This window comes from Anabas testudineus, chromosome 3 (assembly GCF_900324465.2).
Source record: "Anabas testudineus chromosome 3, fAnaTes1.2, whole genome shotgun sequence".
Lineage (NCBI taxonomy): Eukaryota > Metazoa > Chordata > Actinopteri > Anabantiformes > Anabantidae > Anabas > Anabas testudineus.
In genome coordinates this window covers 9547910-9574357 of record NC_046612.1, presented here as the reverse complement: position 1 = coordinate 9574357, position 26448 = coordinate 9547910, and the positions used below count along the sequence as shown (strand labels likewise).

The following is a 26448-nucleotide window of genomic DNA, read 5'->3' as shown; positions in this document are numbered from 1 at the left end:
TCAATGTCGACAACAATTGTTTCTTCCTGTGGAAATGAGACACAGCGATTGTCTTTGTCCAAACAGATCTTATGCATTGTGGACAGTTTTACTTGTAAACAGGGAAAAATACATTAAATAATAATCCTGGCTCCGTTCCATTTAGCTTAACTGGTCCCAGCTCTCTGCTAGTGGACATGCTCACTCACTGACATGGTTTTTATTAAAGCTTTTCTTTTCATGTGTTTTGAGTTTCTGAGTGTTGCCACCTATTAAATTCATTTCCTCACATTCAAAACCTGAGTAGAAATTGTATGTAGTGTGAAATTAAGTCACATTAACCCTTTTCTGACTTTTACCAAAACTCTTAATCAGATAAAACTATGAGAGGAGCCAAACGTTTCATTTTCAGAATACAAAGTTGTATTTTACTTAGTATTCTGACACTTTTCCTTTACGTAGGTGTCCTGCTTCACTTTTGTACCCAAGCTGTTTTATTTTTTAATTCAGTTTGATTCAGTCCAACCAAACCAGCCAGGTTTAGTTCACATTTTATTATCTTGCCACAATGACATGATACTACTTTACAAGGCATGCACACAGATAATGTTCATATGGTTAAATTTTACTATGATGCATTGTAAAACCATTACTCGGCGGTAAGGCTTCGTCTGTCACAGTGAGATTCACAGTTCTCCCTTTCCCTCGCAGGACTGAAAGCCAACATACAGGTGAGAAGATGTTTGCAGTGACCAAACCTGTGTTTGTTTGTTTGTTTGTTTGTTTTAAACATGTGGACAACACTAGACAAGTTTCTCTTTATGTACAGACATTCTAATACTGCTTATGGCAATGAGACAGCTCACACAACACAGTTACATTCACAATCCACTCATAGTATGCATGAGTTTCAGTCAGGAACACTAAAGATGAACATACAGTAGAGTAGCACACAAAAGAAACTTCATTTTTCATACATGTGACTTTGATATCAAAAGCATAATTAATGCATGTTAATAGTTTTATTCCGTTGCTTGTTATTTTAATGTGTGTGAATGTTTTTACACGAGCTTTAGAAAAGACTTATCTTGCCATTCAGAGGTTGAACTTGTGTATTGCCGTAAAATGAAGTAAATCAAAAAGGATATGGCATTTTCTCCCATAAACCCCTGCTGCAAGCATTGGTTTGATTCACATGTGCATTATATCAACTTAGCATATTTAAACCCAACATTTCAAACATGAAGTAATTCCCCTTTTCAGTGGCAACCACTGTGACATCCACGTGTAATTGTGTATTCAACCGCAAGACTCAATAAATATTTACAATGCAGCCGTGGCCTGTCCCTCCCCACTGCCTTCAGTCACAATATTAGCAAAATATGTATTTACATGAGAAATAAATAAACTGAGAAGAAAATGAAACTATACAAGGAGTATAGTAGAAGTATCATATTGCATTACGTGAATATAAAAAAATAAATTGTGATGCATTCGCGTGATTAGTCCATCCACACAATCACACACAGAAGAGCACAGACAGGACAAATAAATAACAGCATCCACATGCACACACGATCTCATCAGATGAAAGAAAAAAAGAAAAAAAACATCTCATGTCAATAAAATGGTTGTTGCATGATAAGCACAACAGAGAGATGAAGAATAGAAGTCATCAGCTCAAAGAGAAAAAGAAAAGGAGAGAAATGATCAACAGGGAGAAGCAATCTTCCCCCTGGTCACTGGTCAGCTCAGTTTGCCCTGCAAATAACCAATCACAGCCGACAGCCTGTCCTGGGGAATGGCCCCTGGTCATCATTTATATGTACATAGGTGTCTCCTGTCCTGTTAGAAGTCTGAACATGGCTGCCGGCATGGTCTTCATGTGAATCTGGCAGTGAAAGAACAAACAGCACAATCTCAGTGACATTACTTTGAAAAAACTGCAGAAGATTGTGTCCATCAATATATGTGTATTAATGTGTATTATTGTTCTGACAACCTCCACAGTGCAGAAATAAAAACCTTTTTTCTCTGTTTATTGTACCATACCATTTATTCTTTAGTAGCATTGTTTGAATGTCTAGTCAGAATCTTTATAAAATATATATATATATAACAAAAAAAGCTAAACTAACCAGGATATCTCATAATGCAGCCAGCAAACAGTAAAAAGGTAAACTGACAGTGTTGCTGACTAAAACTAATGATCTTTGTGCTGAGACATAAATCTTCAACACCGAGTTCCCTGTGCAGCCAATGAATAAATAAGGTACTTTATTGATCCCAAAGGAGGAAATTCACAGAAATCCTTGTACTCCACACAGAAATCTACCTGAGAAATTCCGTCCACGTACAGCTGTAAATTGAACCTTTCCACAATGTGGTCCTTACTACTCCAGGCATCTAGCATTTTGTCTCTGGCAAGTACCCTCCACATGTAGAAAAAAAATAAAATCAAAGCAGGACCAGCCAGCATGTCGTGACTTTACGTCCGAAGTCCCATAATGCTACTGGACTGCATGTTTTGATAGACCTGCCCTGCCTGACCTACGCCTTTCAAACTCAATGCTTCATTTATAGACTAGGTTTTAACTTTTTTATAAACAGTGTAGTTTACTGATCATTATAAATTAGCTGTGAGTAAATGCTAAATTACTGATATTTGCTACGCATTTGTATTTGTATGTCTTTATCCTCCTTATGAGAGTGTTAGTGGGTGTTTGTGTGTGAACGTCAGTTTAACCTCGCCAACAGAGTTCGAGAGAGCCTGGACAATCTTCTCGTGCGCTGTGGCCACCACACTCTGCCCATTGATCTCAATGATCCTGTGACCCACACGGACCCCACCACGCTCAGCAATACCCCCTCTCATCAGGCTGCATATCTGAAGGAAAAGTTCTCCTGTTATATCTTGCAAGACGCAGAGTAACTGGAAGGTTGAATAACTACAGTGTGAGGCTATAAGGCTAAGGGACATCTTTTACAAGATAATGATGAATTTACACCACACTAAATCATTGCTTAAAGTTTGATTTTTATGTCCCTGGACTTTCTTTTTGTTAGTTGTATCAATACTTTCCATCCAATATAGTAATTTATCAAAATAATGACAAAATGAAATAAAATAATGAGCTAAATTAATCTCAGCTGTGACAGGATTGTGTAACAAAGGTAATAATTTGAAATCAGATTTATACTGTACTTACGATGCCGTTCTGCACACTGAAGCCAAGCTGATATTTAAGGTCTGGTCTCTTGATAAGGACGGTGGTAACAGGAGGACAGCTGACAATGTTCATTTTCACCTGCACCTGGTTCTTTAAGCCCTTTAACACAGAGAAAAACACACAAACATAAAAAGGAAAACAGAACATTATAGGTTTACACAATGTTAAATTACAATGTAATTCATAGTTTCTGCCCACATGTGCACATCGTTATTGCCTCTGTACCTTAATGATTCCCTGACAGGTGGCGAGTGGCAGCCCAACGAGGCTGGTGTTGTTGATGGACATGATCTGGTCACCGATGCTGAGCTTGCCAGAGCGAGCTGCTGGCCCGCCATTCATCATGTTGGCCAAGATAACTGTGGGCAGAATGGAGCCCCAGCCAGACTCCACGATGACCACACCCAGGATCTCCCCTTTACTCTTCTCCAGCTGCAGCTGTGGAGAGAGAGGAGGAGACAGTTTGTTTCTCCACGTACAGAAACTGACACAAACATTTCAACACTACTGTGTCGTTATCTGTTTTTCTCCCTTTACTCTGATGAAGAGATCACAGAATCAAAAACACTCGTCTCTTTCCATCAGTGTGCTTCAGTCTTTTTCCCCCTCAGGAATATGCTGAACTGAAAAACCTGTGATTCAGCTACAAATTGCTGAAGAATGCACAGAAAACTCATTCTCATTTAAAATAATATAATTCCTTTGTGATACATGTCAGAAAATGCACCTTTTTCTGGCTGCTTTCCGTGGAGTAGAAATCTGGGGTAGAACAGCCATCATGCTGAGAAGGTAACTGGCAAATATCACGCTATATTGCAGTATTGTGTGACAATCTAAAATGATAACATTTTACTCTTAGTCTGCCTATTTTGCACTGATTGATAATAGCTTAGAACTACATAGACATGTACTAAATGCTTTTAATATATTGTTTAATGATAATGGCTGTGCTTTCATCTTAGTATAAGCTGAAAATTACACCTTTACATTTATTAATGTGCAGTATTTGTCAGGATTATTATTATATATACCCACAGGTGTTGTACTTGTTATTTATTTTATGTTTATACATTGGTATGTTTATGTATTTATTGTTATAAACTATTTATGAATGTTTTATTTATAGCATTTATAGATACCAACAGGGGCACTTAAAATAAACAGTCATCCACAAAATTGATGATCTTTACAGATTTCGTTTTATTCAACGTGTTCCTCTTATGTGTCTGGTTGCATTAGCCTACTGCAGGCAATGTTGAAAATCAATGATCAACACTACTTTATATTGGATATTGGATTTAAATGCTGCATCAGTGTCAAGAAGTGCTTTAACCTTATATTCACAGAGGCAAAAATGAAAAGACATAAACATCTTAGGACTCACAAGTCGGTTCAGTTAATTTTTCTGTGCTGGTTTCAAATGGGAAAATTGTTTGAAGATCAATTTACTAGTTCCTGCTGAAACCCTGTGCAGCTGTGCATATCTGTACATATAGAGAGCATACTGTGATGCATCCCAGGATGTGTAGATTATGTAACACATACACAAACACATTATCCACTGTTTTGACATTTCATTCAAGATTTAAATGGTATAAACTGTTTAAATTATAGTATTATTACATAGTACATAGTTACATGTACATACATAGTACATTAGTACATAATACATAGTATTATTATGAACACTATGTCCTTTGGTGGAAAAACAGTGATTTAGAAATATGCAAACACCATTTTACAGTTGGAACTGGCTGAGGAGGAGCTAATTTGTCACCGTTTTGGGACTGGATTAAGATGCAGATTATTTTCTTGATTGAATTCGAAAATAATGAGAAATGCTCGTCACAATTACCCATCGTTTTTGTTTGGCCAGGCCAACAGTCTAAATCTGGGATAAATCTGCAGTGAAATCCATCTGAAGTAAAGTAGAAGTATAAAGTAGCACATCACGGGAATCCTTAAGCAAAGCACAAGTACCTCAATTTTGTACTTATGTGCAGTGCTTCAGTAAACTCAGTTACTCTCTACGACTGTAATAAACATTAATTTCAACAGCATCTACATGAATAGTTTTGAATCTGCACCTCAAAGTGTTGACCACTTTGCTACAATTAAGCAGACATGTGCTGAAAGACAGATGTGATAAGATTGAGAATATGTTTACATAAGACATAAGCGTTGAAAGAGAACCAGTAATTTGTTCATAGTAAAATTTCACATTAGTGTTTTAATTCACGTCTTTACACATCCAGTTAATGTGCACTTCTTTGTGTAGAATGCATTTTCCTGCTCCAATTCTGTCAACCAGCAGATGCTACTAGCACATGAAGCCTTGAGAAATAAATCTATTCTCTGCACTGTTGGTTACGCTTTGAGCTTTAGTGATTCAAGGAAGCCCAGTTTCCCCATGACTACAAATTACACATGTGTTTCTAATATACAGTAGCAGCTGTATGGTGGTGCCCACGCAGCCTTCTCTTCTCATACAGCAGAAGCAGTTTTTTTCTATTTCTCCTAAAGCCTCCAGTAATGCTTTCAGGGCAGTGTTGGCTAAAGAGGAAACACTACACTAAAAAATGCTCGAGTTGACATGCTCTGAGAAGATTTTAATGTACCATCTGCCTCTTAATCTGTCTAATTAGTTACTGTATACTTGTGTATTTCTCTACTGGCCCATGAAGCGTGTATGTGTAATTTGTGTGTCACATAAAAACTAACAGTGTTTTCACTTTTAAATGTTTCTAAAAGGAAATAAAACAAAAAGGATATCTTTAAGTTTCAGGGCACTTATGGATGTGCTGCACACTTGTACATATACTGGAAACAAACCTCTTTGCAGTTTTCAGAGTTGGAGAAGTGAATGAGGTCATCATTGTACATTTCCTGGGTGTTTATGATGTCGCTGTACTCCTTCTGGCTCAGGTCCTCAGGGTTAATGCCATTGGCTCTTAGGAACTCCTGGTAAGCTACGCTGAATGCCTGGCCAATGGACTGAGCAATAAGCTGGGCCTGCAGTCAAAAAATAAAAAAATAAAGGCAGGAATTGTCACATACATATGTGTTTGTAATCTTGATATTGTTTTTTAGACCCAGAAAGGCTAATGTTCACAGAGTTGCATATAAGTAACAATACAGTGGGGAAAAAAAGGTCCGGTGGCATCAGACAACAGTGGTAAAGAGTGTGCCAAGAATATGTTAAGTCATAACATATATTGATTGAATGAAGTAATTTCTATAATTTAAAATATTATATATTCTTCCATTTCTCAGAATGAATACAATAAGAAATAGTTTTGCAGGAAATTAAAAAGTCAAACATAGACAAACGCTGCCTACAGCCAGTGAAGCTACAACAAGTGTTAAAGGATGAGCAGCTAAATTGTTCCATTATAACTCGGCCTTTAAAAACTGGCAGCAAAATTAGAAGGAGAAAGGACAGATTGGAGTCCAGCCTTTATACTGACTGGCACAGACACTCAGCTGCAGGCTCCTCTGTGCCACATTGTTTATGTTGCCAAATTTTGTTGATTCTGCTTCAACAAGAAAAGCAGCAGCTCTGTGGTAACAAACAAATCAATAAACAAATAATAATAATGATTAAAAAAATCTTTAGCCATTTAACATCATTTCACATCAGTGGGTTGCTCCCATTTGTTATTAAAGGATGAAAGAAAACTATTTTAAAGAAATTCTTCATAACATGAATATTTGTAATAATAAATAGGGCAGCTGTATAGTGTACCACTAGTTCCCAGCTGTGACCTACCTTGCCTTGTACCTGATTTGTAAGTCAGGCCAAATGACTAAATGTGAATGTAAATGTAATATAGAACAAACATGGAATTATTAACAAACAAATACAGAAAAATAAATCAACTATGTAACCCTTCCACCTGCTCCAGAAAAGTGGGATTTAAAATAGGCTTTAACAGACTGCCACATATGCACTTACATCTTCCGACTCAAAGACGTGGCATATCATCTTGTACTGCTTCTTTGCCTCAGGTGCACCGGGCGTTGTTTCAATACAGTCCTGTGAGGCTGTGCGTGGCATCCGGCGCCTTGCCATCAAGACCACAATGTTCCCGATATCAGCGATGTAGGATATGGTACGAAGTGCATTGTCCATCATTGTTTCCTGTAGACATATCAACCAAAATCATAGACATCAAAAGCAAACTCACTCAAGAGAAATGTTAAGGTAAACATGTAACAAACCACACTACAACTACCACATTGTGTGTTATATAAGAGCATATTGAACTGCATATGTTAAGGGGTTACTAGATGTTGGTGCCAACAAATGGAGACACTACTGCGTTACAAGTAAGTGACAGAATGATGTCACTACGCATTTTTCCTTCACACGGCGCGTTTCATTTTTGTTTCCATTTTGAATTTTATTCTGGGTCTTTTTCGGGTTCAGGCGTCATTTTTTTGTTATATTTGACAACATAGCATATTTGTTGCTTTTGTCATAGCTATGTGAACATTTAAGATTAGAGAATTAAAGATATCAAAGTATTGCTGGTAGGGAACACACATGTCTGCTTTGGATTGAATTCAAACCTTCTGTATAACATGATTATAGCCCAATAACATGTACAAGTTCATCTGGAAATAATAAAACTTGATTATCAGAGTGTTTGTGATGAAGAAACAGTCATTTAAATGCTGTAATCGTGTTTGTTCACGGGGTAATAATTACCATGTCATAATGTAGAATTTATGAGGCACTGTTTAAAAACATCAAAACAGCAATTCAGAGAGGAAATGGACTTTGAAGATGAATATGTGGGTTTACTGAAAGGAACTTTTATTGGTTCCTGTGTTACAGCAGCTCCTCCAGCTACAAGTACTTTCAGTTTAGTTAACATCAATTAATTAAGTGTTTCTGCTGCTTTTGTGACATTCGTTCAATTAGTGTTGTTGTTCCAACCCACCTTTAGAGTTGTATTTATTATGAATCAATGTCAGAACCCACATGCAAACTGCACTGAGCCGTTTAATTGCAAAAAGAAGGTCTTTTTTTATAAAGAGCGAGGGAACCAGATAGTAAGGGGAGGAAGATAGACTCTGCATTGCAGCACGTTTATTTCTGCCAGGCTGCGACCCACACACACACACACACACACACTCTGCTCAAGCAACAGCTAAGACAGGAAAAAACTGCACATGAATCATCTTTTACATATACCTTTAGCTGTTGCTGCTGAGTTCTAAGCTCTATTCATGATCTCAAGAACTTGAAATCTCTGTTTTTCTGCTTCTATCAAAGACTCCACACCACGTGAGGTCGTGTGCTGCTTTACAAAGCAGTTTTTTTTAAGCCAAAGGGCAGGAAAACTGCTGGTGATGCTTCTATATTATTTGGATAATTATATTAATGTCCTTATACTAACAGCTTACACACTAACCTCTGTGCACAGATATTTGTGCAGCATTTTCTTCCCTCATCTATTCTTATCTTTGGTTAAAGGGAAATCTGACATAGTGGTCATGAGAATAAACGAATAAGTAACATCAGTAGTTGTGATCCGTGTCAATGGGTAAACTGCTGTTACAGCGATGACACAACGCTTCTCTGATGTGTGGCCTCGAATAGCTCAGTGGGTGGCAGAGCTACTGTCAGGGCAAACAGCTTTTCATCTGGTGGAGAAAAACATCTAGTCAGAAACATTGAGAATGGGTGTTTGCTGGTCCTCACCTGTGAATCTGCGTTGAGGACTTTGATCCTCTGGGTGGAGATGAACAGATCAACCTCAGTGAGGGTTTGAGCTTCTCCCTCTGCACTCTGAAAAAACAGAGTAGAAACAGAGAGTTTGTTCAGACCGCCTCCTTCAGCTTTGTACCAAACTGGACTGTTTGTGGTAAACAGTTATTCACAGCTGCCTGGATGGTGTCTGTATCAACTGTGGAGAGTCTTAGTTTTAGATATTCAACAAGCATGCATGGACAGTTTAGGGTCCAGTTGGGGAAATGTTACTTTCGATGGACAGATTGTTATGTCTTAAGGTGAGGTGGAAAAAGCAGAAAAAGAAAGCATTTGGCAGTGGTGTTCGTTTATAGAAACTGTCCTGGCACGAGGATGGTGAGCTGGCACTGAACCAAGAAACAGCTTAACACTAAACCCTTACCAGCTGGCTCTTACACAACTGAAAGCGATACAGATTCAATACAGAACAAGCCTATGTACATTTTGCTCTAATTACGTTGTGCTCCATACTAACAGATTTGATGTTATTCAGTTTAATTAATATTACCTGATGCATTTAAAATAAGATGTTGGTGCTAAAATATTACCAATGCACATACAGCTGTAATGAAATATTTAATGTAATACATGAGAAACCAACTATTTGAAGCTTATTGTGAGGATCCACCGCCTGCCTGTCAGTCTGGCCTTTTATTTTGAAGGTCCCATTTCCGGGCGGTGTGGTGTTCGTGCAGCATCTTGTCATTCACTAAGCTCATTGATTGCACCTGTTGTACACCGGAGGGTTTTTTTACCTGCAGTGTTCCACAGACCTGTTGCCAGATCGTTTGTTGGATTGAGGCAAGAAACATACTCTACTTTTGCCTCTCATTACAGCCGTGTGTGCAGGACTTAGGTACTCCATGCCTGTGGACTTTGTTTTATGGATTGTTGCTTTGGATTATGGACTGTGACATTTTTTCCTGGTTTGTGTTTTTGTTGTAAGCCGGAGTTTTTCGTTGGATTATCTTTTGGACTATGTGTGGATTGCCTGTTGGTGCTTCATGTTTGGACTCTTTATGTTTCAAGGACGTTGATTACTACAGGTATTCCTATGGACTCCTTTTTGTGTTAAATCTAAGAAAAGACTGTGTTCACGGCTCAGCTGAAGGTTTCGCTGTTGTTTTTGTTTGTGTGTCACAATAAACTCACTGAACTGAGTGGATTGCTTTCGGCCTTATTATTGGTCCTACTAAACTCCTGACACTTATACTAATCATATGTACTTCAATTATTAGTCCCAGGTGTCTGTAAATGGATACAAACAAAGGGTGTGACTATCTGTTTGGGTATAGTCTCTTTCTCTTCTCTAATTTCATTTAAGAAAGAGAGAAAGAAAGAAGTCTATTCCTTGCGAACAGGTACAATTTCTGACTGCACACTGTGACATGTTCCCAATCCAAAAAATTCAATAGTCTATTGAGGTTATTACAGGAAAAATGAGACTCAGTTTGGATGGACTGCTGCCTGTATGAGCCAGCCAGTGCATAATAACACTGGAAAGATGCAATACGGGTTCTGAAATATGATAATGAAACCTAATGTGCACCATTAACATGTTTGATTAAAGCTAAACTCTTTAGCTATTATGTCAAATTGTACTATACCGGATATAGAAGAAATATACAAGCAATAAAAAGAGACTGGAAATGTTGATCACATTAAGCCTTAAGTGCATATATTAAAATACAAATGATCCTTCTCTGGACTGTATCTCAGAATCACCAGAGTGGAAAGAAACAAGATATGAACTGTAAATTAGAGCAAGACAGATCTTCTGCTTTTGCTGTGTAAACGACACCAATCAAAAAAAAAAAAAAGAAAAATAGAAATGCACTGAATAACAATATTCTAATTACTACTATTTACTTTTTTATTACTCATTAAAAATAATTTGCAGTTTACAGGTCTGATAATGCAGCTTAAGAGACTTTAATGGAGTACATGTTATTAAGTTGATAAATATTATTAAAACTACTACAAATACTTTGAAATTACTTTATTCCTTTTGCTTTATTTTTGTATTTATTGTACTCAGGTCTTAGGCTCTGTACTCAGAGACTAAAAAGGTAGTACCTAATACTTTTGAGCTTGGTTGAGCTGTTACTATACAGTATGGCATTAAGTACATGTGTATTGAACTCAGTTTACTGTGTCAATATGCATTGTTATTGTGTAATTAAAGGTTGATTACGCATTGACACTGTATTATGAGAAACCCAATCAATGTCTTCCATTGTATTCTTCTGACAGGTCTTCTGTTGCCTTGTGGTCACAGTGATTGTTTCTGTAATCATGTCAACGTGCAGTTATTTAATCTGGTTTCAGCAGTTCCTCACTGTTTAGCTTTACAACACAATTTCAATCAAGGCAGACATTTTTTTACAATAACATTTTATTATGTGTCTGTTTAAAATCTGTCATTCTAGATTTACTGACATTGGTATTTTAATCGACATTATGTAAACTATTATAACCGTTGTGTGACCATAGTTTGAAAAATCTACCGCCTTTAGGTTGAAGGATTCTCACTGCCAAAATGCAAAACCATTCAATAAAACAAAACATGTTTGTCTTAGTTCTGAGAATTCAAATTAAGAAACAAACTTAAAAATGTGCAAGACACAGGTGGGAGTGGATACACAGACAGACAGAGACAGGCGCAAATGAAATGAAAAAGGAAGTGGTTTAAAGAACTTCATTTTGCTCTGTTACACACCGCCTTTTTCTTGATTTTGGCAGCCTTCTGTACCCTCTGGCAGGCAGGCAGGCAGGCAGGCGTTGGGACAGGACAAGGTCAGCGAATACGGGAGCACAAAAAGAAACAGGAGGGATAGTAGGAGGAAATAAAGTAGGTAAATAAATGAAGGTAAGACAGTAGAGCCCCAAACCAAACAGCAGGTGTGCTATCGCTGCTCTCAGAAACAGAGAGACAGAGGAAGAGAGGAGGTGTGTGTGTGACTGCATGTGTGTTTGTGGAGTAGCGTGTGCACAGATATCAGGCACAAATCAAAACAGCAATTACAGAGGGTATTAATTGCTTTTCTTTCTTTTAAAAGAAATCAAAAACATGCAGACATGAACTGACACGGTTCCTACAATCTTGATATCTATATAAAGCTCGATTAATGGCGTCTGGGCGGAGTGTGTTTGGATGTTTATTTCTTATCAGTTTAACATCTCAAGTGTCAGTTTTGTTTAACCATTTACCATGAGAAAAACAAACGGAAAATGCTTCCAAAAGCATTGCAGCTTACAAAGACAAAGTCAATTCCAGTTGTGTATGAGCACAGCTTTTACCACCGTCCATGTTCACGTCACAGTCTAAACACTATTACCAGGAAGAAAACAATCAACACTCACAGAAGTAGCAGAGGGGATAATGCTCAGAGGAAAATTTTAACTTTGTAACTGGGGTTTGTTCTCTAGGCTTCCCTAAAAAACACAAGGCTGAGTAATAGGTTTGATCAGTTCAGCTGTAATTCTACAGTTGTTGAACTTAGATAAGTAATTTTTCAGAGTGCTGTTAGCACTTTGCAATCTTGCAGTCCAAATCAGTGTTTCTGTGTCAGGCTCATACTGAGCTACTGCTCGCCTCTCCATCTGCCATCAACCAGATCTCCACTGCTTCACCCTTATTACATTTCCATGTGCGAAACTGGATGTTTTCCAGGCCACTCTGTACAACTGTAACTGCTCAGCCTAGAATAAGTTAAAATAAATAAATAAATAAAACAGCTGAAAAAAACGCCCAAGGGGAAGAATCTGTTTTAATTTTGTGAAGTTTCCTCCTCTGTGATTAGTGCTCACGCAAGACAGACATCAGACATCTGAGGCTTTCAGCAACATCTACTCCTCTGCTGAGGTGGAGTGGAGCCGGGAGGGGGTAGACAGCAGGGAAGAGTGAGTGGGGAGTGAAGCAGCACACATTTTACATCAAACAGAGGGAACATCATGTCAAGAAAATATGCATAAATAACCTGTATAGCCTTGCTACAATTTACCAACCCCATTTCTTTTTGTTCAGTTTGGCAATGCATGGTCGAAGTGCCTTTTCGTGCTTCTATATATACTACATGTGCTTGTTTGTGGTTAAGCTTGTGTTCACTTGACTGTGTCCATTCCAATGTCAAAGATCAAATGTAATTTGCAGTAAAGCTGTTCATTTGCCCATGAGTAACAAATTAAGGAGACAGTGGACAATGTTTTGTGCAATGGATTTGTTCCAAGCCGGACAAAGGTTGCCATGGTTTCATACCGACAAGACTTTTTGCAGGGAAGTCAGTTGTGCATGACAGACAGAAAACAGATTGGACAGATGTGAAATGATGTCGGTAGAGAGCTCTTAGACTGAAACCAGCCAAAAGACCAAAGGGCTTTTGGAGCGATGATTTTGACATGGTTTTTCTGTCAGTCTTTGTTTCAAAATGCCTTCGACTGGATTGTGAGCCTCCAGAATAAGGTCATTGGAGACTGGTTTCATTGTTTAACAACAAAATGTTATTTCACTTGTTAGTAATCAGTAGTATCAGACAGCAAAAATCTCATAACAGAAACTGATTTGTCATCTGTACCAAAAGTCTAGTATTGCACCGACCTACACAACTGTATGCCCAATAAACTGTCATATTCCAATTGCTTATTTATTGCTTAAAAACCAGCAGGCATTAGTAGCTATTTCTCACCCTCTTTAGTCACAATTTCATGCATTAAGGCTTGTGAACCTGCATGTGGACCAAGAAGTGGGACAGATAATGCAACACTGGAGCATGTTAAAATAAATAATAAGGTTGACTAGATAGCATTTTGAAGTATTAAGAAGTTAGTCATCTGAGACTGTCCTGTAATAAAGAGTGTGTACCCACCCTGATATCGTGTAAGATAACTTGAAAAACTTGATTATGTGAATCTCTTCAGGCTTAGAGGGAGCAAAGCAGCCCCAAATTATGATGCTCTACCCACTATGGCTTCAACTTTGGGATGGTATTGTCATGTGGTATGCAGTGCCTTTTCAACAATTCATTCAGCCTTCAGCTACAATAAAGTCCTCTATTTACATTGTTGTTCACTCTATAGATTATTTTTCTAACTGAGGCTGATGAATTTTTAAAACTCAGATTTTACTTGTTGCCCTTTCTGGCTTTATGCAAATAGACAAATCCTCAGAGAATCCAGTTTTGCAATACAAGGTTTCTATCAGCTACTTCATGTGAATAACAAACTATGAATGTTTTTGAAATTTAGTTTCACAGACCTAAACCCTGCAGGTTCGCTCATGACCCAATTAGCTTTTGCTGATATGAATACTGTGAATGTATGAATAATTGATTTACTATGGACAATAACTGTAAAATGACTAGTGTGCCATTTATTAAAATACTAAATATTTTACTTATTTTATATATTGTTGTAAATAAATGCATCCTAACTGCATAATTCCACATTGTTTCATTTTTTTATTATTTTAACATTACCCAACATAAAGAATCTGCTAATTATGGCTGAAATGTCGACAATGCAACAAATCTCAGCTGTCATCACTGACACAAATTGGTCATATTTACTTTTCCATGCCTTTCCAATGTCTACCAATATCACGCACCAGGAAATGAATCATGAAGCCTTACAAACTGTTGCTCCGTTTCCTTCTTAACACATATTTCTTCACATTTCTCACCAGACATATTTCCATCTCATTACAGCATGTAACTTTCTAAAAGTAGACCACTACACAGGAGGTCATTCAATATTTAGAACTACAGCCAAGCTCGCGCTGACATGAGAGTAAGATAAAAGAGGATGGTGTCTGTGTAGCAACTGTGCACCAAAACATCAGCACTGCATTATGTCATCATGTCACTCTAAGGCCATGACTAATAAATGTGATAATCCTTCCTTCACCATAAACAAGTACATGGGTCGTTTTTCCGCATTCCCGACACAACCCATAGAAATGACAGAAGTCCACCTTCTAGCAGAAGGAGATAAGCCACACTTAACTTAAAATAAATCACTAACCATTCTATGATGCAACACTACCCCAAATACAACACTTGAAAGATCATGATCATAATCTTGACCAGCACTACCGACAGTGTAGAGATATTTGTTTCTAAAGGTTTTTTACATGAATCAAGCTCCCCTCATCAACTGCACTGCTACTAGCCACATTATTTCTCTGAAACAAGACGGGACCATCATTATCTTCATCACAACAATATTAGAGAACAGCAGTGAATGTCAACAAGAGAAATATAAAAGGAACATGCCAGCATTCCTATGATCCTGCTGGTTGTGTCCAGCATATGCCCTGCGGCCCCATTTCGGTAAGTTTAGTTATTTAGCTGCCCTAAATAACCACTGATGCCCAGTATAAGACTATAAAGCTTTCGCTGGAGAGCCAAACACCACTTATGTCCATGTAAATATTATTAGCAGCAATCTGGACCTGGAGCTGAAATAAAATGTTAATCTGTTGGATATACAGCATTTCCTGCACAGACTCTGTATATTTCAACATTACAGCCAAAAAACAACAAAACAACAGCTTCATTATGCTGCCATCTCTGGGGAGAAGAGAGAGAATTGCAATTATAAAAACTCTTTGAGAGTGGAAAACCAAACCAACAGCACTGATCAGACACTCTCTCCTGGAGTGTGAACAAACACATCTCACCACCTTTAGAAGCCTGGAAGAAGTTAGAGAGGAACAGGTCTTCAAGTAACAGTTTTCAGTAAATCAGGAAACCATCTAAGTACTCAAGACATACAACATAAAATTAGTCTGTGAGCCCCAAAAAGACCCAACTCTGGTTATAGTACTGTGTGATGACTCACTCTACAACTGTACATCCTTGTTTTGCACAGAATAAAGAAAGTGTTAGCTAATAGTAGTATTAACATCAGGGTGAGAGATGTTTTAATATCAGTGTGTTGATGTAGTAACCTGATGTTAAAAAGTTACGGTATCTATAGAAGTGGAAGTCACAACTCACAGAATCTGTTCAATGTGTCAACACAATACCTATGCTGTTAAAATACTGTTTGTAATCCATCACTGGAATATAAATTACCTGAATAAAAAAAACAAAACAATAAATGGATATCATTTCTATGTGTGAGTCAGTGTGGCTGCGTGTGAATGGGGTTTGATTGAGTACCTTGACCCTGCTGACTGCTTCCTGGGCCTGCATCATGCGTATGTTCTTGGATGGGTTCCTCTCAGAAAGCAGTTGAGTGGAGCCCAGGTAGTTAGCAGCAAAGATAATTCCATCAATTAGGTCTTCTGGCTCACAGGGTCCAGGGACTAAGCCAGGGCCAGCAGAGAAGATGGTGATTAATGAAACACACAGAAGGACATAGTGCAGTTAGACTGAAAGAGTTGGGTCTGCAGAGGAGACGGTATTGTAATCACTGCATTCAACATGTTGTGTGGAATAATAGAGCCAAACACTGTTGCTCTGTAGATTGAGAGATAGTGATATCAGGCTCGGTCAGAGTGAGCAGTGAGATGGCCACTGGCTGTGAGTTGATGATGGGAGACTGGGATGAGATTAATTTGCATCTGTGATATGTAGATGTGGACTCTCAGACACCCACTCAGGGACAAGATGTGCTGCCATGATGTGAAGGAGATGATAGGCAACCAAGCCCATATATGATTAGGCTTAGCATTTGCCCGGAGGCAGGAAAAGAGCACTAGAAGAGTTTTATTAAATCTTCGAGGGAGCAAACAGGTTTGCAGTCAGATTAACTTACCGTCAACAAAGCTTGGAAATGATGCAACCTTCTTTGTTGGCTGGAAGAAAAAAAAACATGGTATGACAAGTTATTATGAACTGCTTTACGAGAAATTAATTAACCAACCATAAACTAAAGTTGAACTAAAAGTTTAACATCTGATCTGTTGCCTCACTTAATGTGCAATGCTGAATTTGAATAATACATTTTCATGGACTCAAATATTCTAAAGGAGGTGTCAAATTAGAAATACAGCAAAGTATCAGAGCTGATGTCTGTTATGTCTTTGCCACTTTAATGGGTTTAACTATTGAGACATCTGTTATTTGCTCCACAATCACAAATCTGAATGCATTTGCACATTTATATTTCTGCTGCTGCTAAAACCGGATATATGCAACTTGCTCAAGGGCACTGCGGGTGCAGAGAGAGTGCAAAGTACTCATCCACTTTAACCCTGACATAGCTGTGGGAGGTGGAAGGAGGACGACAATCTACACAAAATAAGGAGTGAATTGTGAAATGATTCATGACATTAAAAGAATCCCAATGGATCTTCTAACATGCTCACTAAACATTCAGAAACATTACTCAGCCCAAGGACAAAGCTTTGTGGGTGGAGTCTGTAGAAGAAGCATCAGCCACAGGCATCTTGGTGAAAAATGGCTGTCATAAAACTGCAAGCAAGCATGCTGTTAAATTACAAGGACGCTATCATGCTATAAGCAAAAGACATGAGCTGAGGTTGTAATTACACAATTACAAATTTACTCCAAAGGTCTCTCTCTCTCTCACACACACACACACACACACACACACACACACACACACACACACACACACACACACACACACACACACACACAGTCTAACAATAATATCATCACTTTAAAGAATAAACGTAACAGATTTAAAGGATCATGAAAGAAGCACTGCAACAGAAAATCCAGCAACATCTTACCTCTGGTACATTGTTATTCTCCAGGGGAACATTGAGGTCAGAGCGCTGCTGTTTTCTAGGTTGCTCTGCACCATTGCTCACCTGGCAGGTCAACAGAGAAGAACAGGTGCAAGTGGATAAGAATTAGGTTAAAGTAGAACAGGATAAAACAAGACTACAAATTGGATTTTCATGTCGAGTTCAATACATTGAAATCATCTTTTTGCATTTTTTTGTTGGATAGGCTGCAGGAATTCAGGCTGCATAAAAAGTCAGGTAGCTAGTATGTGGGAGGTGCAAAAGCTGCTACAAATGATGATATATAACATGCGTGAGACACCTGCACTGTGGAAACCCTCAGGACTGATAAATAGAGGGTACATCTGCCCACTTGTGCTGTTAATTGTCTGGATTAATAAAGTAAAGCACCATAATAATACATGCAAAGGTTTCCGTAGTAGAATCCAAACTGCTGTTGGCTCATTAATTTAAGTCTTTCATTTGTCCTCCAGGCAGTTCTTTCTCGTGTCTCATCTCTCATCACATGTATGGTCATATACTGTACATCTATCATATAATCACACAGAGGGAGGATTTATTCCCCCAGATATCCATCTAGCAATATGCAACTGCTCATTAACATTCAACTGTATTACAGGATGAAATAAAATCCTTCATCCTCCTTAATGTGAAAGCTAAATTCAAAGGAACAGTATATGCTGTTAAGCATCTGGAATTGAAATTAATTAGTACAAACATGACATTAGTCGCTTTGTTTACAAAAAAGAGAGCAAAATGTAAAGCTCTGATCAGTATTCATCATGCTTCCCAACTCAGCTGTGCAAACAACCATTAAATTAATGAGATTCTTGTTGATGTTTGGTTGGAATGCTAAACTGTGATGTTCTACAAAACCACATTAATGTACAGAATCCCAAGTGAATCTAGTCAAAACCTGTGCATGCCTCCATCTGCAATAAGACATCTTAACATGTACAACTGTATTACTGTATCAAATCAGCACCACATAAATTTGAAACCATTAATATAATTAGCATTCATAAGACAAAGATTTGGAGGACTGGCTACTTCTACAAATATGTGCATAACTGGACACGTTTAACATGACAGCTCTGTAATTGCACTTCTTAGATACTTAAAAAATAGGTCTAAATAGTATTTACTACTTTTCTGTATAGCATCTCCATCTAAAGGTAACACTTACCAGATCCATCCACCACAGCGGTGGGTTGTCTGAAAGTAAAGCTACAAGCGCAAGTGATTTTCACTTCAACTTACTTACCACACTAACTACTTACTTAATTTGTGTCATCTACAGAAAAATGCAGGGTTTGGATTAATTTAAATCTGATGAAAGATTAAACTAATCCTAATGTATTTTTATTTACAGGCATAACATATATTAACATAAACATAACAGAATCATTTCAGGCACACTGACCTTTCCTTACCAAATTGTGCTCATAAACAGACCTGATAGTATAATAATTTAATGCTAACATACTGATATTTAAAACATGTAGCATCATTTAAAATACAGCATCAACACAACAACATAGTGTGATATACACTATAACCTCCCTTGGCTTTTGTTCTGACCCAATCTTCTGACTCCATACTGTGAAGCCAAAAGATTAGCAAAGCTCTTATTGAATTCATTGTTGTCTTGGTTCACTCAAAGGTCATGCTGAAGTGCTGTACAGAGAACATTTCAACTGATAATCAAACAACTGAATAATCTCAAGGAGTCTGGGAGCCATCTGAATCTGCAGTGTACTGTAGATTCTTTCAGTGTAATCTAGTTACACTGTCTGACCCAGTTCTGTGCTACAAATGAGCTACAGACAGTGAATGTACAAATGCATGTGCACACTGTGGAGCAGGTGTGTATCAGCAGGCTGCCCACAGGAGACTATCCATGTTCTCTTTTTGCCACCTGACTTTGAAAAGATGGGGGTGTTCTGCTGTGTTTGTGTTCATTGATGTATCTACACCGTGTGCGTATATTTATTAATGTCTTTAGCTCTTCATCCCAAAGTCCCTTTCATCACATGCAGTGGCTAGAGTCTCTGCTACAAATCATTAAATAACCAGGAATACACAGCACATCTTCTGCAAAGGCTCTTACTATAATAACATTATTGTGTGACTATTTTTGTTCTTTCAGTCTTTGTCTATTCCTTGACTTATGTGATTCAATCCCAACTATTCCTAAATTAAACTAACTTTCTGTATTTTAATTATATGGCATTAACCCTTTTGTAGAGGGAATGGAGAACAACCACCTATATTATGAGTGCACATTGTAAGCATAGTGGAGCAGCAATAGTGTCTATGCTCTGCTAATCGTTTAAATTAGCATCGTTTTGATTTGTAAATAACATTGGTGGTAACAAAAATAACAGGAGACTGAGGCTTGATTTGTAATTGTCTCCTTTTCAGGAATCAAAACTCTACCAATGCCTGTCTATCAATGATAATTTCATTTCAAAGTCTCTGCTCACCATTACTAAACTTCAACTGTATAAGAAGAATAGTAGCATGATTACGGTTTTGTTTTTTTTACTTAGACAAGACAAAAATGTCTGTTACTGTACCGTACATAACAAAACGAAAGAAAGAATGTAAACAAAACTACTCTGAGTATTAAAAAAACAAAAACATGAGGATTTATTTTTGTAGTGCTTCTATCAACAGGTGATTTTAGATGTTGTACTATTTATTTATTATTGTCGGGACAACCCTGCAGCAGACATTACATGCTGTATTGTATAATAAGCAACCATAATACCGTTCTGTTTTAAAACTGTCTCACCTGCTCTTGTGGCCATCTCTGTCTGTCTTCAGGTGAACGTGAATGTGCCTTGATGCCCCTCTGGAGGTCAGGGTTATTGTGATGCATGGAGGGAAGATTCAGAGATTTGGGCCTGCTGTCGTGGCGGTGGTGAACTGGTGGGTAGGGGGATGCATCAGGCTTTGCATGAGTGTAGTCACTTGGGGTAGGGTCATGCGCCAGCTCCTCTGGGCTTTGGTCAGTGCTGCTGCTTAGACTCCCCATACTCATACTCATCTTTATCTCGGCAACTATTTGGTCAATGTCCTCCTCTGCTTCCTCCCCCGTCTCACCCTCTACCACTACAACTTTACGGCCACGGTACGGAGATACTCGCACCGAGTTCCCATTGTCCTCGGGGGCATAGTAGTCCCCGGTGTAAGCCCTTCCGTGTCTTTCTTCATCGTCACCTTCCTCGTCTTCTTCCTCATTAGGGCAGTATTCCTCGCTTTCTGCTTCCTCTTCCTCTCGGGCGTGCAGCGTGTCTTGCAAGGAGGCTTGGTGATGATGGTGATGGTCCAGAATAGGTTCTGGTCTTCCATTGTATATCTGTTCATCTGGATCTTGCTCCACCACCTCACAGCGAACCTCCCCCTCTCGTTCACCCCACTCCTCCACCCTGTGCCTCTCTCGTCCTGCCCACTGCTCCTGCCTGACCTGGTCCCCCTCTCTCCATTCTTCCCTTGCCTCCTCATCCCCTTCTCTCCACTCTTCCCTCGCCTCCTCATCCCCCTCTCTCCACTCTTCCCTCGCCTCCTCATCCCCCTCTCTCCACTCTTCCCTCGCCTCCTCATCCCCCTCTCTCCACTCTTCCCTTGCTTCCTCATCCCCTTCTCTCCAATCTTCTCTTACCCCTTCCTCCTCTTCTCTCCACTCTTCTGTCACTGTCCCATCTCCTTCCTCATCTTCCACCCATTCTTCCTCTCTCACCTCCCCTTCTCCCTCCTCAGTCCACCCTTCCACAGCCTCCTGGCATTCGTCAGTTTCGGCTCTGCCCTGCGGCATAGTGTCAGCACCGTCCCTTCGGCTGTGGCTGCAGTCTCCCTGGCTACTGCAGTCCATACCTTCCAAGTAGCTGTCATCCTCTGGGCAGTAGCGGATATAGTAAGTCACACCCTCATCTTCCTCTGCCAGTCCTGGAGGATTTAGGATTGCAAACATACATATTTCTTAGTTAACACAGAATCACTTGTCAATTTGTCAGAATTGTTTTCATGTGGGACAGTCATGTTGCAAAAGAAACGATGTGGGAACAGTTTTTGGTCAGTCTGTCCACTGCTTTACTCAAGACTGAAATTACAAATATCCATGGCCCCCAAAAGATAAATCCTAGTGACAATGATGACCCCATGGCCTTACTTTTAGTGGCAAATTGACATTTGTGTTATCTTAATAACTCTAGGATGGATTGTCATGAAATTTGGTCATGCATGGTTGCAGACGGTTGGAGCATCAGAATGACAAATGTTTTGTAGACACTTTTTAAATTGGCACTTATCCTCTTTATCTACTTTGTTTGTGCAAAATTGTGCAGTGTCCATATGACTTTCAGGTTTTGGCATCTTTTGTCTAGTGTTTGCTCAGAGTTTTTCTGGAGTTAAAAGTGTAACTGCTTTGTTCCTTCACGACATTCTTTAAAACAAAGCTTGTTGGAAACAGAAGCAATAATCAGGAGATGCTGGAAGATACTAATGCCAAAGAAATTCCTTCAGTGCTTACTTTTTTCATGATTGATATCACACTTACCATCATCATAGTCATCATCATCTGAAGTATTGTTTATATAGTCAGAGCTGGAGTCATCATCCAGGCTGTCAGCTCCGCCGTGGAAGTTCACCTGGTCACGGTCATCATGGTCACGTTCATGTTCTGGTGTGGAGGGTGTTGCTGCCCGCTGGTCCTCCATTTCTGCATCTGTTTGGTTGCTGTAACGCTTCACTTCCACCTCGGGGACTACATCAACTTCCTGATGATTGTGACCCACGTCTTGAGACTTGGGAGAAGAATATTGTGCCTTACAAGAACGTGGCAGGGGTTTCGACTGTTTCGGGTAGCGAACTGGACGTTGCCGCGGGGGAATGGCTTTCAGATCACATGACTCTGTAGGTTGAGGGGCGGGACAGGAGGCAGGGCCTGGAGCAGCCATAATGTTTCTTCCGCTGGTCCCTGGCCTCTTCCTATGCGCCATGATGGGCAGCTTACAGGCCATGCATTGTCACTAGTTTGATCCTAGGAGACAGACAAAGACACAGGGAAACAGCTTTAGAACAACATCAGATACAACTGCTGCATACCTGTGTGGAAATTCCAATTTCAATGTAATAAAATAAAATGTTCAAGGTTAAAGCCTGCAAGCTTTTGACAAATCCATGTTCATGTGTTTCAGTAGATCAAGAAAATGTACATCACCCCTCAGCAAAATGGCAAATCTGCAGTATTAACATTCAAGTTGATACACTCAAGAAAATCTACAGTAGCTTCCATTTATTCAACAAACGCATACAATACCGCCGTAAAAAACACATCCCTGCATTTTTATTTCACTCAGTTTCTACGTGTTGCATTTAGCTAAAACATATTCTGGTACCTGACAAACTAATGTGTTCCTGTAACTGAACAAGACAGTGTGAAGTTGACTTTATCCACATTAAGACCAACACTTTCGGGCTTACCTTTGGTGTTACATACACAGTGGACTCAGTGGATACAGTATTGCTCAGGTGCAGCTTAGAACAGTGGAGATAATGAGTTGAGACTCTAAGCATATCACCTTCACATAAACCTAATGGGACACTGCCAGACAAAGAATCAATAATTAACTCAAGGTCATCTCCGCACAGGTACTTCACATGTGCTCTGCTACTACTCGGCTTGCAGATAATCTATCAATCAAGACTTATTGATTCTTTGGTAGCTTGCTGAGGAAGAATGGTCAACCTGAAAGTCTACTCCTATAGAAGACCTGGTTAAGTAGTGCAGGTGAGAAGATAGAAGTGTTTTTTTACTGTGGTTAACAAGTTTCCCAATGGCCCAAACAAGATAAACTCATAATGTATTTGATGAAACTCCTAATTTTACCATCTTCAGCCTTAAAACGTCAATAACCATGACAAATAACTATGGAAATCAAGGCTACACTTCTCTCAAAGTAACTATCATATTTCATTCATTATTTTCACTTTTGTATTTTGTAATAGGAGGGTGCAAGCTATACTATAAAATGCATATAGCTTCTGTTTGTTACAGGAAAATCAGTATTTGGTAATGTTTAGATTTTTTTACAGCCTCAAAAATCTCCAGGTAGATGGCCCAAAACCTCAATACTAAAACCCAGTACATTAAACTTACATGTTCAAATAAAATAGTTGAATGTATGCTATAACAATATCAAAAGGCACTTTTTTTAATCGGGTTGGAATTATCAAAATGGTATTCTAGCATTGATATATTATACTATACTATACCACTTTATTCAGTACAGTAGTGCAGGTTGAGACAAGTGGCCACATAAAGTACAAATTTTGCTTTTGCTCTCCAATACATAAAAACACAAGTGAACAAACTTAAACATATGCACAAACACAGATTTAGACCTAGAAGAACCCAGTCCACTATATGTGTTCTATATTTTTCTGTCAAGTGCAACCTCTATGCTCCGTCATCCATTTTATCACCATCCACAGTCTCTTGTGCCACCAGTTGCCATGAACAACTGCCCTCAGAGGGGTGTTGTTGCTGCTTTTCCCCTTTCTCCTTCAGCATAATTACATTTTCCATCACCAGTGATTACATTGGTTAATTAGCTCTGCTCAGCCTAGCAAAAACATGTCCCCTTTGAAACACAAAAAACGGAAACAAGTACACAGACAAGTATGCACATGGATGTCTAAACAAGAGTAGCATAAGGGTTACATGTGTTAAATGTAACACACACCTTCTGCACACCTGATGAAATAGAGCAACATATTAATTCAATTAAAGAACATTTAAAACAGGTTTTTACTCCGAAGTCCTGCCAATATCTTCAGTTTCCTGACAGACAGGAAATTGTGTATTGACTATAATGCTTACCTGAGGTCCTGAGCTGTAGTATAGTATACAATAGTGCTGGGATCTGCTGTAACAACAACCCCATCCTCCTGCCTTCCCTCCCTCCAACCGCTTCTCGCTCCTCCCTTCCCCCTCCAGCTGCTACACATCATGCACAACTGTGACTCCTCCCTCTCTCTTCCTCCTCATTATATCCCAGCATCTTCCTGCTGGAGCACTACCCCACCTCGTTCAATGCTCCAGAGCTAATGTTAACAATTGGTAACTATGGGTAACAGCATCCCCTGGGGACCCAAACCCTTTGACCTCCTCTTTTGTTGACTTCTTAGATTCACAAGCCCTTTTTCATGGTGTGGTATTGCGCGACTGTTGCTGTAATTGTGTTTTACATCATCATGCTTTGATTTATCCTGACTGCCAATACCAGTGCCGTGTAAATTTAGAAATCCTATAAGTCCCTAGCCAGGTGGCTTTTTCCAAATCTGCTTTGTCTGGCATGTACTGTATTTCAGATTTGACTGTGTTTAGTGAATGCATTTGTAGATGAATGGCAATGCCATCAAAACAAGACACACAGGGGATCCGTTCCACCAGTTTAGAATTATTAGGACGGACAAACAGCAACTACACAAATGCTTCTGCACAGGATGTGTCTGAATGTCTGAAACCAGTTTATACCAATTTTATGATTGATGAAAATATCAACACTTGTTACCAATAGAGAGTATGCACGTATGTCATTTTCCACTGTACCACGCCCCTCTCACTCAGACTGAGTGGCTAAACAAGCAGCAACCTGGCTGCATTCAGTAGGAGAAACCATGAAAACTACCTAGTATAACAGATGATTATCTGCTCAAATTAAAAGCAGTTGGACTCGGCAGTGATCCTCACAGCTTATCAAAGATAACCTAGCAGTCCATGGACAATCACTGTCTCTGTCACAGCTAACAGAGTGCTGAGAGAGAGAGAGAGACATACAGTCAGACACAATGCTCCTTTTCACAGCGTAAACTGTCTGAATTAAAGAATCACCCTGTAAAAAGTGACTAGTCAGACCTTGGGCGAAGATGATTTTAAATGATTGACATGTGGGTTTCCTAATATTTCTATGTACCTGATTTTGATAGTTGGAAAATATGCAAAGCAAAGCACCCATCTCATTTCAGCATTCTGTAAAAAGATATCTTCGATTTCTTCTTTAATCTATAATACAGCAGCTTTCTCCTAACTTAAGCTGCTTTCACACATGCACTGACACCCTGAACATGTCTGTTTTCACATGAGCTTCACGTGAGAAGGCAAAAGTTATTCAGCTCAGAGATTACCCAGATTTTATCCTGCAAGCCCCTAGTACAAAGTCTGCATAATGTCCGAGTGATCCCAGCTGTGAACACAGCAGGTACTAGTCCGGAGTATGTCACCTGGATTTTCTCCTGCTGTGTGCTGCATGCGTAAACGCACAAGGCTATGCAATGTTCAGATCTGATCCTCTAGAGACAGTCCAGAGTGCATATGTGAAAACGGCTTTAGATGTGGTTTATGCGGGTCATAGTTTTCAAAGTCAGAGCTGCCACTCCAACAGCTTTTTCCACTTAAAAGTGATGTAACCACCTTAACTTCCACATTGTGACGTCACAGTCTTTGTACCATCTATACCCTCTATAACAAAATCAGCAGTTGAAGAACATGTTGTGAATCCCACACAGGCTTTTCTTAGAACTTTTCTTAGGAACCACTGTAAGGAAAAGCTTGAATGAGGCCCATTGTGATTACATGGTCAGCACTTTAAACCTCAAGGCACCTGGACTAACCTTTTATATCTAATACATAAAAGACGTGATGTGTGAAGATGAATGTTGTTTTGCTGTGGCTTCCCCCCACAAGATATCTAAAT

The 26448-nt window shown here is 39.1% G+C and overlaps 1 protein-coding gene across 1 annotated transcript in view; it reads right to left on the bottom strand.

The window, feature by feature from the left end:
- Positions 1 to 99: 99 nt before the first annotated feature.
- The window catches only part of apba2b (amyloid beta (A4) precursor protein-binding, family A, member 2b), a 49486-nt gene continuing 23137 nt past the window's right edge, over positions 100 to 26448 (bottom strand). The window contains exons 2-15 of the mRNA XM_026378939.1: positions 22248 to 22730; positions 21354 to 21637; positions 20484 to 21224; positions 17669 to 17749; positions 16726 to 16765; positions 16128 to 16273; positions 11687 to 11722; positions 8920 to 9006; positions 7165 to 7350; positions 6042 to 6221; positions 3435 to 3647; positions 3189 to 3308; positions 2726 to 2866; positions 100 to 1870 (exon numbers count right to left, since the gene is read on the bottom strand). Coding sequence (XP_026234724.1) covers positions 1799 to 1870; positions 2726 to 2866; positions 3189 to 3308; positions 3435 to 3647; positions 6042 to 6221; positions 7165 to 7350; positions 8920 to 9006; positions 11687 to 11722; positions 16128 to 16273; positions 16726 to 16765; positions 17669 to 17749; positions 20484 to 21224; positions 21354 to 21637; positions 22248 to 22710 — 2790 coding nt within the window. The 5' untranslated portion in view covers positions 22711 to 22730 and the 3' untranslated portion in view covers positions 100 to 1798. The remainder of the gene's footprint in view (positions 1871 to 2725; positions 2867 to 3188; positions 3309 to 3434; positions 3648 to 6041; positions 6222 to 7164; positions 7351 to 8919; positions 9007 to 11686; positions 11723 to 16127; positions 16274 to 16725; positions 16766 to 17668; positions 17750 to 20483; positions 21225 to 21353; positions 21638 to 22247; positions 22731 to 26448) is intronic.